Source organism: Neomonachus schauinslandi, chromosome 10 (assembly GCF_002201575.2).
Source record: "Neomonachus schauinslandi chromosome 10, ASM220157v2, whole genome shotgun sequence".
NCBI lineage: Eukaryota > Metazoa > Chordata > Mammalia > Carnivora > Phocidae > Neomonachus > Neomonachus schauinslandi.
Window position 1 is genome coordinate 15,450,316 of NC_058412.1, and position 14,609 is coordinate 15,464,924.

Here is a 14,609-nt window from a genome sequence, read left to right on the forward strand (position 1 = left end):
AGACGTTCCCCCACAAAAAAGTAAAGTATCTATTGTCCCAATACTGGAAGTTAAGTTCAAAGAGGAAAGTAACTTGGCCAAGGTCACATGACTAAGTGCTACAGCAATTAGGCAGACTTGACTCCAAAGCATCTAGTCACTAAGCCAGACTATCTTTCATTTTTAAGGATATACACAGAGGAAAGGGAGACTTGATAAAAAGCATGAGAAAGGAAAGTCAGGAGAATAAAAGATCACAGAAGGTAATGTAATGGTAGAGAGCAGTTGTAGAAGAGTTGGACATCATCAATATGATGAAACACAATAAAGAACTGAGAAAAATAAGAATGGAGGAGAGGAGGTCATACTTTGTAATTGTTACTGAGTTAGTATTAGGATTACTGCAAAGGAATCATGGAGGCAGGGCTTAAAAGTGAGTGGTAGAAAGAGGAGCCCAGAGTAGTCTTAGCAGTGTCTTCCATAAACTCTCAGCTCAGTTCCCTTTAGCCTTGTTTCCATGTCCCTCCACATCTGTAACTTCAGCTTCACTGTACATTTTCAAAGGTCTCTAATCCACAATGGCTCCAGGAAAGCAGATTCCCCGAAGCAAGTACATGGCTGGGGTTAAAAAAAAAAAAAAAAACGGACAAGAACACTTCCATTCTATTATTTGTACTTCAGGGACTGCAGTATTAACATCTTCTCTTTACCCAGAGGGCTACACAAGATGATAAAATCAGACCTCAGAATCTCAGAGAAAATAGAATGAATGTAATCGATTGAGAAGTCCTTAAAGTAACATACAGAAATATTCAGCAGCACGTAACACATAAAAGAAACCCTCAACTACACTTATTTTCCAGTACATTAAACCCATTTCCGAAGTGATATGAATAGAAAATGTAACTACATTACAATTAAATGGAAACTGGAACGCACATTTCATTAATTAGCAATCTATATAACTACTCATATACTAAAAATGAAAAAGCAGCATATTTAAAAGAGAATGAGTCTTTAGGAGTGGAGAGAATGAAGGAATAGGAAGTGACCCATTACCTACTGTTATTCAAATGCAGCTTTAAATTTCACTTTATAAACATAGCAAGTGCTTTTATCAGATTAAGAAAAATACCTTCCTTCCATTATTATTGAAGTAGTAATTTTCTATCTGGTTTCATAAATATCTACTTCACAAAAAAATGTATTTTGTTGGCCCTTTCTGAAAGTTGTAGTGTGGTAATGGGAAGAAATCTTTATAATTTTCTTTGTATTAGGCTTTCAAAGGCATATTTCAAAGACACTATTCAGGTTATAAATAACAGTTTAAAATACTATAAATGGGCTGAACACAAAGGAACAATGTTCAAATTGGAAAAATTTAGCTGCAAACTTCTGAATATTAACGAAGTGACCTTCTTCTTTGGCAGCAATGGCAAACAGAAGTTTTACTTTACATGCCAGCTCTAACTAACTGATTTTATTCTTGAAATACTGCTTCAAGAATTCTGGGCTATGTTAGGTTGGGAAAATGCTACAGTTTATGCCATACACAGAAGAAAAAATGGATGCACTGAGAATTCTAGTACATGTATGCCATTCATGTTAAGTCTCACGAATAGTACTGATTTCAACTATTGGCATCTGAGTTCTAAATAACTTATTGCAAGGTAGGCAAGACTCTAAAGACATTTCTTGAGTTTTTTCACTCTTCAATGTGTCTACATTTAACATTTCAAACCTATGCAAATTTCTACAATTAACTAACTATAACTATATACCTGGCATGCCGGTAGCAAGACCCTGACCAAAAGCCAAAGTTGGATTTGCTGCTGCGAGTGACTCTGCCTGCTGCCCTTGTTGGCCCTGACTGGGAGTAAGAGGGCGCTGACCTGCTCCGGCTCGAAGAACCTACAAAGGACAAATGATTTCCTTAAAAATGAAATTATAAAGTAACAGATAAATAAACTTATCCTGGGCAACTCTCTACGTATGACACACGGTCTCTGGATATTCTTTGAACATATTTATGTGCAATGAAATGTTGATTTGGCATGAAAAAATATAAAATACTTAAAATCAAAAACACAATCACTGGCTCTTGACAACTAGAACAATTTATTAAGTAACATGGAAATTTTAGAAGGCCTTTGGGGAAAATTATTTCTAGTATTTGTGGTCTTTAAATTACCAATGTACTACTAAAAATAAGAGAAATTTATTTGGAGAGGGGAATTCAGGACAAGGGGGATTCACTGTTAATACCACCTGTGTAAGTAAGCCTCACATGTAGGTGTGTGTATTGTTCAGGAAGTATGGTATTTTCATGTTTGCCCAAAGAAGATATAGGTTAAAAAAGAATTTATTAAATCATGCTGTGGTATAATCTACAAGGACTGAGCCAAAGGACAGCTTCAACAGAACATCAGTATAGTATTCAAGTATATAAAGGAAATTTAGAACAAAATTTAGTTGTCAAGTAACACTCTTCTTGGAATTAAGTTGCTTCTTTGGTATAAATATGAAGAAATTGACAACCAGAATTCTGAAATCATCAATAGTGTTTCTACATTATTAAAATAGTTCCAGGAAAGCGGGGGGGGGGGGGGGGGCCCAGCTTTGTAATAAAGATTTTCTATTTTAAGAAGTTAAATCTAATGTTTAGTGAATATATTTTCATCTTGCTTAAAAATACAAAGTACCCAGTAATTAATCTTTTTCTGCTCAGATATATACTAATATTTAAAATAGTAATTTAAATAATCAGAAGAAAATGAAGTGTTAATTACTTTGATAGGAAAATTAGCACACTTGAAGAGGTCATGAAAAGAAAATTAAAAACTGCTAGAGATTTCAAGAGTTTCAATAACAGAAACATAGAAATGGGAGTACATCCAAATCTTTAAATTCATATAATTAGAAAAAATGTAATCAATACTTGTATATCAATTATATACTAGGTACTGTATTACATAATGAAGATGATGAAAAGACACAGATCTTGACAAGGAACTCATGCAATTTCAGAGACTCTCCAGGTATTAATTTAATGAAGGCAGGCCTATACCTGTTGCTGTCCAGGCTGAGCTTGTGATGCTGCTTGCTGATTTGCTGTGTTGTTTGCCGCAGCTGCAGCTTGTTGCTGAAATAAATTGGCTGGATACACCCCCCCACGGAACACCATAATACTGAGGTGGAACCACTGCTGGACCTAAACCCCACACCCCCCCCCCCCCCCCCCAAAAAAAAGTTACTTACATTTTATAGATAAATGAGGTCAGTTACCATTAGATCATAAAAAGGAACAGTGTGTAAGACTTAGAGCAAATGTCCTTATAATCCTCTACCCACTTAACATCTGCTACATACTTTCTATTTTTTTCTGATTCTATTAGGGGGACAGTCTCATTCAGGTATGTTTATTAAAAGAGAAAGTATTCAGGAGTGACAGCAGCAGCCTTAGTGGAGGTGGTAAAGCTAACGTCAAGAGGACCAATGAATTCACAGGACACTTAGCAATGTATCCAACATCTACTGAATGCCAGTTTACGGGTTTGATACTGGCAAACACATAATATTTTTAGGGAACATTAGACGTCATAAAATTTTAAGATTTACTATGTTCAATTCAAATTCTCTTAAGAAAGATCATTTTCTGACTACTGAAAAGAATTACAACAATAAAAACACTTTTATCTTTTTATTTGCAATCTATAACATAAAACTAGGGAACATTCTGGTACCAAGCTTGCTACAACTGTTACTTGAATTGTAACTCTTGAATTTAAAAATATTTTTAATTAAGTTTTTATTAAACATATTCTTCACATTTGAAACAGAATTAGTCAAAATCCTCACAAAACAATTGAAAATCACATGAAAATAAACTTCAGTGTTTATATGGTTAGGAAAATGGGACTAGTGAGTCAAGACAAGAAAGAACTAGGTAATATAAAGCACAGACAGACATAGACATGCAAAAGCAAAGTAGGAAAACCAGAATGAATTCTTATTGCTCTATTCTATTTATTTGAGATAAATTTGCTTCCAGGAGAGGAAATAGCATGCACATATAGCCCCACCATTAAGCTGATGAATAAGATGTCATTATTATGGATTGATACAACAAAGATGGCCTAAAATTCCACTGGTATGATTTTAGTATAGCTATTTAACATTTTATAAAGTTAAATTCTTGGTTTTACTTTGTTTTGGAGAAAAGTAGAGCCCAGTACACAACTGTACTGAATCAACTAAAGTAAAAAGCATTAAAAAATTTAAAGATAAAATCTATTTCTACAATGAGAACTATTAACAGGATTTATGAAGGAAGAATACATTATCAAAACAAGAGTGAGACATCTACCTAGAACGTGTCTGCCCAAAACAGTAGCCAGAAGCCACTTGTGGCTACTCAAGACTTAAAAAATTGGATAGCCCAACTGAGATGTGCTATAAGTATGATATACACAAGATTTTGAAGACTTTGCATGGGTGTGTGTGTGTGTGTGTGTAAAACATCTATTAGTAACTTAAAATTATATTAAAATGATATTTTAGGTATTTTGGCTAAATCAAACACTGAAATTAATTTCATGTTTTTTACTTATTTTATAATGTAGCTACTAGAAAAATTTAAATTACATTATCTGGCTCACACTGTATTTTACTAGGTAGCACTGGTCTCATAAAGCCTAAGTCCAGAATGCCTACTTACTCTCAAAACTAACAATTTCTTAAAGGGGCTTCTTTTGATTCCACAGAGTGTACGATACACCAGAACTTTACATACTAACATCCAGTTAAATGGCACCAAGACAGTTCATCCCTTCTTTATGGAATCACATGCAGATCTATACCAAACACTACTGAATATGACAGGTTAGTTTCAGTCTGCTAAGCAAGCTATTAAACAAGAACTTGAAACTAACATTTATTTTTTCACTTCTTAAAGTCTTGAGTATAAAAAAAAGTCCCAAACTCTTAGGAAAAGACTAACTGTTCTATGGTCATGATAACAACTCGCAGAAGTGGCACTTACTGACAATTCATATCAGTAAACAAAGTAAAAAAAATCATGGTAGTCTAGAGTTAATGAAATTCAACTGCCAGGCTCACTCCAGTGAACATACATCTGTGGCTGATATCACCCTGTTTCTGCCTCTGTGACCAACATAATAACCCATACCTAAGACTCATTCGTCTCTATACCCAACTCAGCCTAAAATAACTTCCTCATAACCCCACAGAAGATCAACAAATTGCTTTGCTCAACAGGATAGTACCTGACCAGCACACAACTCTCCTTACTTAAATAAGCAATAAATATAGTTTTGGGTTTAAAAACATTTTTTTCCCAGCTTTATTGCGATACCACTAACATGTAACATTGTATAGTTTTGGCTTTCATTTCAGATTTTGAGTGGTAGCTTCAGGTTTTTGACAGTTAAGTTCTTTCCAACTCCATCCCTCCATTTTGCCCCTCAGTTGGCTTACACATTTTAATACTGTTAAATAAATTACTTTCTAGATACTCATTCTCTCAAGATTGCTGAAGCTCCTTACCTCACACTTTCCCTGACATGGGTATTTATAGCACCTACCCCCAGTTTATTTTATGAGAAGTGACTTGACTTTGCATTGTTTCTGTGGGCAACAGAAACGGTCACAAAAAGGAAGATTTGTGGTTGACAATGTAAGATTTCTGAAACTACAAAATTGAAATATAAATCAACTGTGTATATGAGGAAAGAGTTACCAGGCTTAGGCTTTTCCCAAGCATTACAACAGGAAAAGTAGGAAACTAACTCTCTGGAAACTTCAGTTCATTTTAGATAAATGTTTCATTTTCCTAGAACTTCAAATTGCCCAAATAGACAAAAATAAACTTATACCAGAATTAAAACTAAATCCATAATAAGCAACAAGGATGAAGAGTAAGTTACCTGCTAATGTTGCTGCTGCAGCCAATCCTGCTGCAGTGTATGGATCAGTCCCTGGAGGAGCAGCACTAATAATATATGGATTTGGCACAAATGCAGCTGGAGCAAGGCCTGCTGAGAATACACCAGCTGTATTTAAAAAGGGAGGAAATAATGAGTGAAAATGTAAAGTATGAGTTTCTTCATTAGGTAAAATCATTTCTACACTAAATTTGGAGTGAGGGAAGAGACTGTGTATAATGGTTCAAATTCTGATTAAATGAGTGACCTTGGGCATGTAACACAACCTGACTCTAAGATTCTTCATTTTTGAAACAGGTGTCTATCCACGTCTTAAGAGGATTTTTGTGAGAATTACATGATCCTGATTATGAAATGACTATATAGAACTAGCACAACAGGCACATGATAAATGTTGAGAGCTAGAACTACTATTGTTCAACGGTAGTTTTTCATTCATCTTTATTAAGCTATACTATGAGCTAGGGGATTCCAGTGAGGAAGACAGATATGCTCTGCCCTCACAAATCAATCCATCTAATGAGAAAAACAAGCAAATTGGCAATTAGAATATAGTACAGTAAGTGCTATGGACATAGAGAGAAGGGGTACTTAAGCTTCAGAAGGAGTGGGTAGGATGAAGCGGGACTAAAGGGCAAGACAAGACAAAACCAGTTATAATCAGAAGGAAGACCCATAAAGATCTTCCTGGGTTAAGTAGTTTGGACTTTACCCCCCAAAAGCAATAGAAGAAAAATGAAGGGCTTTAAGTAGTATGGTGACTTTAAGGCCACTTCTGCATCTAATGTATGCCAACGTGAACTTAGCAAAGGCTACAAAAGATTTTAAAATATTCATTTGCAGTATTTATTAAGAGAGACAAGACGACTGCTGGTTTCAAGGAATCACTGTGTATACCATTTACCATAAAGTACTAACTGCTAAAGCTGTCTCTTCTGGAAAATAATGGAGACAAGTTGAAGGTGAGGAAATAACAAAAGGAGTGTGTTTAAAGTTAAAAGAGCTCAAAAAGGTTCAATTTAAAAGATAATTAATGGGGTGCCTAGCAGACTCAGGTGGTAGAACATATGACTCCTGATACTGGGGTTGTGAGTTTGAACCCCATGTTGGGTGTAGAGATTACTTAAAAATAAAATCTTTAAAAAAAAATAAGATGATTAAGAAGGGGGAATAGGAGTATAAAAGTGGACATAAGTAACTTTTAAAAAGTATCCAAAAGGAGCACTTGTCTTAAAAATTGAGATTCAGAAACTTCATTCTGTATTATAGCAGTTTTTAAATGTTTTGACTGACCCATAATATGAAATGTATTTCACATCGACCTAGTGTCCATATACACATATACATGCCACAAATCTCAAAAAAAATTATCTTTATAAAGTTCCAACATAACCTATTTTTTACCTAATTTTTCTTTTTTATATTAATGTCTATAAATCTATTTAATTTCTAAATATAGTGGCCATAACCCATAACACTGATCTCATGCACAGGCACAAAAAAGCCATTTGAAAAATATGCTTTTAATAGAGGAAGAATTAAGAGGGTTCAATAAAATCCCCGCACTATTTAAAAAATCATTTGCTCAGAGTTGCATCCTTAACTATACCTGAGGGCAAAGGTTTCAAGATTTCCTTCTGGTTCCTCTACCACAAATTATCTTTATCACAGGAGAAAACAAAGGATGCAGTGGTATTCATATCCAGTCATACCAGTACAAAATCTCAAAGCTAAGATGTAATTTTTTTATATTCCATATTATAGGATTTAAAAAGACTGCTTTTAGGGCGCCTGGGTGGCTCAGTCGTTAAAAAGACTGCTTTTAAAATCTCAAATACTATTAGAGCATATAAAATGTAAAGCCAAAGTCCTCAGGTACTCTTTACTGACCATTGGTTTATATCCTTCTAAATTTTTCAATTTTAGAAATAATTTTAACACAGCTTTCTCCACATTTATGTTATAAAGCAGATAGGAAGTTTCAGATATTTGAAAAACAAGGAATTAGTTTGACCTAATGGATACATATTGAACCTTCTGTTGAAAAAAATGTTTCTTGCATGTTTTAAAGAGCTCACGAGTCATTGAAGAAATATTTACAACATACTAGACATACTAGGCATCAAACAATATGCTTGTGTATTTACATATATGCATATTTATGTTTGCACATATATACATACAAATATGTTTGTATCTGTTTATACATGCACACAAGTAGAAATATACATCCTTTTACATTTTTAAATGAACACACACACACATTTTATACTGTAGGCTATGATGATACTTTAATATGCTTTTTCTCACTTGCCAATTAACCATAGATCCCTTTCTATGTCAAAAGATAATCTAGGGCGCCTGGGTGGCTCAGATGGCTAACTGTCTGCCTTCGGCTCAGGTCATGATCCCAGGGTCCTGGGATTGAGTCCCACATCGGGCTCCCAAGTCTGCTTCTCCCTCTGCCTCTCTCTGTGTCTCTCATGAATAAATAAATAAAATCTTAAAACAAAACAAAACAATCTATCAAGTCATTCTTTCTAATGTATAGAAGGAATGTGATTTAATCAGTCTATTACTGCTATATATTCACATGGCTCACTACATTTTGTTATAAATAACAGTGCTCCTATTATTCTTTAAGTACAAAGGGGTTCTGCATTATCATTGTATCTTTATAAACATTCACATAAATGGGAAAATATATATCAATTCTTGTTCAGCATTTCCATATTATTCTCCAGGAAAGCTGTACCAATTTATATTCTCATCAGGAACATATGAGAATGCCACTCAGACTCCTGCCAAAATAGGACATTACCAAACTTTTTAAACAGTTGTCAATCTGAGACGTAAAATAAAGCATTAAGACATTTTTTTTGTTTGGGGCGCCTGGGTGGTTCAGCCAGTTAAGTGTCTGCCTTCGGCTCAGGTCATGATCTCGGGGTCCTGGGATCGAGTCCCGCATCAGACTCTCTGCTCAAAGGCAAGTTTGCTTCTCCCTCTCCCTCTATGATCTCTCTGGCTCTCACTCTCTCAAATAAATAAATAAATAAAATGTTTAAAAAAATTTAAATGAGAGGGCGCCTGGGTGGCTCAGTTGGTTGGGCGACTGCCTTCAGCTCAGGGTCATATGAGATCCTGGAGTCCCGGGATCGAGTCCCGCATCGGGCTCCCTGCTCAGCGGGGAGTCTGCTTCTCTCTCTGACCCTCCTCCCTCTCATGCTCTCTCTCATTCTCTCTCTCGCAAATAAATAAATCTATTAAAAAAAAATTAAATGAGAAAGATAAAGTTATGTCTCTTTGATAGATAAAGAACCAGAGATTAAAACAAAAAAATTTTCTCATGAACATTTTATTTAGGGGTGCCTGGGTGGCTCAGTCGTTAAGCATCTGCCTTTGGCTCAGGTCATGATCCCAGGGTCCTGGGATCGAGCCCCGCATCGGGCTCCCTGCTCCGCGGGAAGCCTGCTTCTCCCTCTCCCACTCCCCCTGCTTGTGTTCCCTCTCTCGCTGTGTCTGTCTCCCTCTCACATAAATAATTTTTATTTATGTGAGAGAGCGAGCGCACAAGTGGGGTGGGGAGGGGCAGAGGGAGACGGACAAGCAGACTCCCCACTGAGCAGCACTCCAAGATCATGACCTAAACCGAAGGCAGATGCTTAACCTGCTGAGGCATCCAGGCTCCCCTCTCGTTTAAATTTTTCATCTATCAGGAAGAGAACCCAATTATCTCCAAGCTATTTTCCACATACACTCTTTTATCATTTATTTGAGATGTCAATTAAAATTAAAATCTTTTCCCACCATTGCACACTAAACAGACACATGTGCCCATCTATTGCAAAGCATTCGTGTCTACTATCTACTTGTATATGCCAAAGTCAGTACAACAGTTTTAATCATTGAAAATGGTAACTTTTGAAATATGGTTGAGTAGGTCTCCCTCTTTCCACTTTAGTTTTCCATTAATTTTCTCGTTTTACTTTTCTAAGACAAACATCAAAAACTTTCAAGTTCTAAAAAAATCTTACTGGGATTCCAACCAAGAATACATTAAATCCACAAATTAACTTAGGTGAAGTGACATCTTTATAATGTTGAGTTTTCTCCAAAATGTATGTGTCCACATTTATCTGAGATGTCAGGAAAAGTTATAGTCTTCTATGCCTTGCATATCTTTAGTTACTACCGACTCCACTCCTTAGCTTCTAATTTCTCTCCTCTCTGCCAAGTACTGATTACTATGGGTTAAGTGTTCTTGGAGATCTCTTAAGTTTTCTTCTCCAGTTCATTTCATCCTAGGTGACAACTACTCAATAATGAAGCCCACCTAGGTCTTTTTACTTACAAGATTCTGAAGTGGTCGGTTTTCACATCATTTTGTTGTTTTAAGACCGCTGATCTTTGATGGCTTAAGTCCTTTATCTCCTAAGGTTGTGAGTCAACTTTTAAAAGTTCTTTCTGAAACTTTAAGGTTCTCTTATTTCTACATCTTGGGTGTAAATTCTACTCTTTGTTACACAACTGACTGCTTTCTGGCTGATCTTTCTTGTTTACACTGTGAATTTTGTTTGCGATACTATCTGTGAGAAGCTCTTACACTCACCTGTCCATAAGGTGATATCAAGACTGCCAACTACATATCATAAAGTTAAGTCTCCAAACCAAGTCTTATTTCTATTTGTGACCTGGGTGCTCTTACCACACATGGTTAGCATGACTCAAACTCCAATCCTGGTAGCGTGTAGGCCCTCTATTGGTTTGCCCCTCTTATAGCCCTCTGCAGACTATACTATAGATTCATTTCTAATTTACTCCTATGGCTTATCTCTCAATTTCCTAAAGTACAAAAATTTCCCAACCACCTAAACAATCCTTTTTCTTTTCTCTTTCTCTCCCTTACTGTATCTATTATCTCTTTCTGGCCCTGTCCATGAGCCAAGTCCAGGTTGCTACTTATTTTTATATAAACTAAGAACAATTTTAACATTTTTTAACAGTTGAAAATAATAATAATTTGCAACACATAAAAATTATAATGATATTCAAATTACAGTATCCACAGTAAAATTTTATAGGAATACGGCCATACTCAGTCATATGTCACTCAAGGTTCTTCTGTGCTGTAACAGCAGAGTTGACTAGTTGTGACTGAAATCATACGGGTTGCAAAAATTACAGTATTTACTATCTGGGCCTTTAAAAAGTTTGTCAATCCCCATTCTAGAAGAATCTTCTAGAGCCACACTATTACGATAGTTACAACCACATACAGCTACTGAGCATCTGCTCAAAGTGGAAAAATGCATACCTGATTTGAAAAGCTTCATATGAAGAAAAAAATTTAAATTTCTCATTAGTAAGTTTTATATTGGTCACATTTAAAATGACATTTTTGGATGTAATGGGTTAAATAATATATTCAATTTAATTTCACCTATTTCTTTTAACTTTTCAAAAATGTGGCTATCAAAGAATTTAAAAATCTATGTGGCACATATTATATTTCTATTGTACAATGCTGTTCTAAAATGGGCTTTCAGCCAGCCAAGAGATGACTAGGCAAACTTGGATAATAAGAATGATGGTCAACAATGAATATATTTAACTATGGAACAAAGATTAAAAGGTGGAGTCAATTTTGGTAAATTATGCTTAGAAATATTTCCATTTTTATTCAGGTTTTCAAATTTATGTGCATGGTTTCCTAGATGGCTTCACAAAGAAGTTCTGCCAAGTTTTAAAAGATGACATAAGTCCAATGTTACCTGAAATACTCTTTAAGGTATTAAAAGGGGGGATAGTTCTAAATTGTTTTTATGAAGTGATCATATTCCAAAATCTGACAAAAATGCAAGGAAACACACAAACTTAAGGACTAATTTCATGTACATATTATTGATGCAGACATTCTAAATAAAACATTAGCAAATCGAAAGAGCTTGTTAAGAGATTATACGCACTTTTTTTATTCCGTGAACACAATTATGGTTCAATTAGAATATATACTCAGAAATTTTAGTATTTGCTAATCAAGAGCTTTCACAGATATCTAAAGATTTAATAAAAGATAGGAGGCCACTTACATTGATAGCAAAAGATAAAATACCTAAGAACAAATTTATCAAGGAATATGCAAACTTACATGAGAAAAACTTTAAAGCACTGATAAACAATACAAAAGCAAACTTGAACAAATGTAAAGATACACAATGTCCTGGTTAGAATACTTAAGGTCATAAAGATGTAGATTTTCCCAAAGTTAATTTAAAATTTAAACCCAATCTTCTGGAAGTAAATAAATAAGCAAATTCTAAAGTTCATATTAAAAAAGCAAATAAGAGGAGAAAATTTAAAACTTCAAAATGTCACATACTAAAACATACCTTAGAGCCTTCAAGAAATAAAAAAGGGTTATACTAGTCTGTGAGTAGACAGGAATCGCTACATTTCTTTTCTTTTTTTAAAATTTTATTTATTCATTTGGGGGAGAGAGAGAGTGTGCGCACGCGCACACATGCGCGCACAAGCAGGGCGAGAGAGAACCCTAAGCCGACTCAGCGCTGAGTGTGGAGCCATACAGGAGGCTCAATCTCATGACCCTGACATCATGACCTGAGCTGAAATCAAGAATCAGATGCTTAACCGACTAAACCACCCAGGTACCCCAGGAATCACTACATTTCTAATAAGAACGACTAAATATAAGGATAAAGGAAGCTGGTGGCAAAGAACGCATACTGCTATTAGAAGCCATCTAGAAATGCATGGTCACCTTTGATTAAAACCAAAAATAAAATCTGGGATGTAGGAGACCTTCTTGGATTGACACAGAACAGTACTAAGGTAAGGGAAGAGAATCAACTTAGTATATCACCCCCTCCCAAGCCTGCTTCCATAGGTTATGAAGTGGGGAATATTCATACCTTTTCAAACCAGTTAATAAATTAAGGTCAGCTAAAATCAGGCATAAAAATGGTTACATAAATCTACACATGTGATAAAGTGATGTAACACATATATATACATTTACCAATTTCATATTCCTGATTTTGGTACTGTACTGTAATTATATAAGATGTAGCTATATAGGGAAAGCTGGGTGGGGAACCTCTCTGTACTCTCCTTGCAACTCCATGTGACTCTATAATTATTTCAAATTAAAAAGTTAAAAAGCAAACATAAAACCCCAACATGGATAACACGTACCAATGCTTTAGCAGTAACAAATGTGTAATTATAATAATTCGCATTAAAGGCTAAAAGTCAAGGACCAAATAATGAAGTAAAGAAGAAAATATTTTAAGGAATTTTCTTGGAAATCTAATTTTTTTAAGTAAACATTGTGATTGATAAGAGATATAACATACATTTGAATTTCCAAATTTCCAAGTGTTTGACTCTCAACTTGACACAGAAAAAAACTTATGTGCCTCCAGCTTTCATCAAGTTATAGATTTTTATTTTCATTAAATATCCTTGATTAGGATACAATAATCAGAAACAGTTCTTCCCTAGTTAAATCTTTACTCTTGCCATGTAATTACTCTTTGATTTCAATGAGATGTTTTAAAACATAACGAAATAACACCATTCAGTATAAGAAAAACAAAGCATTCCAATAAACACTAACCCAAGATTTTCTAAGTCTCATCAAAATGGTAACTTACAAAGACTCACCTATATGTGGCTGCTGCGCTGCAGCTAATGCATATTGCTGCTGTTGAGCTGCAGTTAACTGCTGAACTGTTAGTGCATTAGTCCTCTGAAAGAGCTATTAGAGAAAACATTTAATACAAAGATTAGTCTCAAAGCATTTCATTTCTATTTAAAAAGCTGTGAACAGTGTATTTAAACACTTAATCACTTTCTCAACTATAAAAACATTTTATTTATAAAACATTAAGTATTTAACAACACTCCTGTTATTCATGTCAATGCCTCATAGTACTTCAGGCTACACCAGTACATAGTTAAGAGGAGCTTCATTAAAGGAACTTCATGCTTTACCTGCTGCTGGGAATTGTAATCAAAAAGGCCTACAGTAGCTCCTGAAGAGTCCATGGGTACCTGATTACCAGGATAGTCAAACTGTAAGGAATCCAGACCAACTTGTTCCATGGCATCCAGATTCTGAGTTTCAGGATTTGAAAATTCTTCAACAAGTGGTTTATTAGCTGTAGGATTAGGAAGAGGCCCCAATCCTTCTGGGGGATTAGTATTGGGGCCCAGGCGCTCAACTACTTCAGTTGGAGAAGACTGACGACTTCCAGGAGTACGACTGTATAAAGAAAACAAAGACTTTATGAGTAAAAGTAGTAAGTCAGTCACAGTTGGAATGGGAAAGTAGGAAAATAATGAAAAACAAAGGTTGTAAAATACAGAGGGCAAATCAGGCACCCCAGGTCACTAACCACTCCATCATTTTTTTTTCTAACTTCTTCTTAAGAACTGACATGGTTTTGTTTTTTTCATATTACTAATGATCATTCTCTCTAATTTGAATAGCATCAAGATTTAACTCAATTTTACAGATAAGAAAATTAGCCAATATCACAATTTAGGGCTTAGACTACCCGAAATTTTTCTCAAATCACAGAAAAAATGAATGGTGTATGAATAGCAGACTATCAAGTGACAAACATGGGAAGACTCAAAACCAAA

The 14,609-nt window shown here is 35.1% G+C and overlaps 1 protein-coding gene across 1 annotated transcript in view; it reads right to left on the minus strand.

Moving 5' to 3' along the window:
- PUM2 (pumilio RNA binding family member 2) overlaps positions 1 to 14,609 on the minus strand; it is a 101,696-nt gene that overhangs the window by 47,414 nt on the left and 39,673 nt on the right. Inside the window, 6 exon segments of the mRNA XM_021697569.2 lie at positions 1,761 to 1,890; positions 3,047 to 3,148; positions 3,150 to 3,190; positions 5,925 to 6,050; positions 13,626 to 13,719; positions 13,956 to 14,226. Coding sequence (XP_021553244.1) covers positions 1,761 to 1,890; positions 3,047 to 3,148; positions 3,150 to 3,190; positions 5,925 to 6,050; positions 13,626 to 13,719; positions 13,956 to 14,226 — 764 coding nt within the window.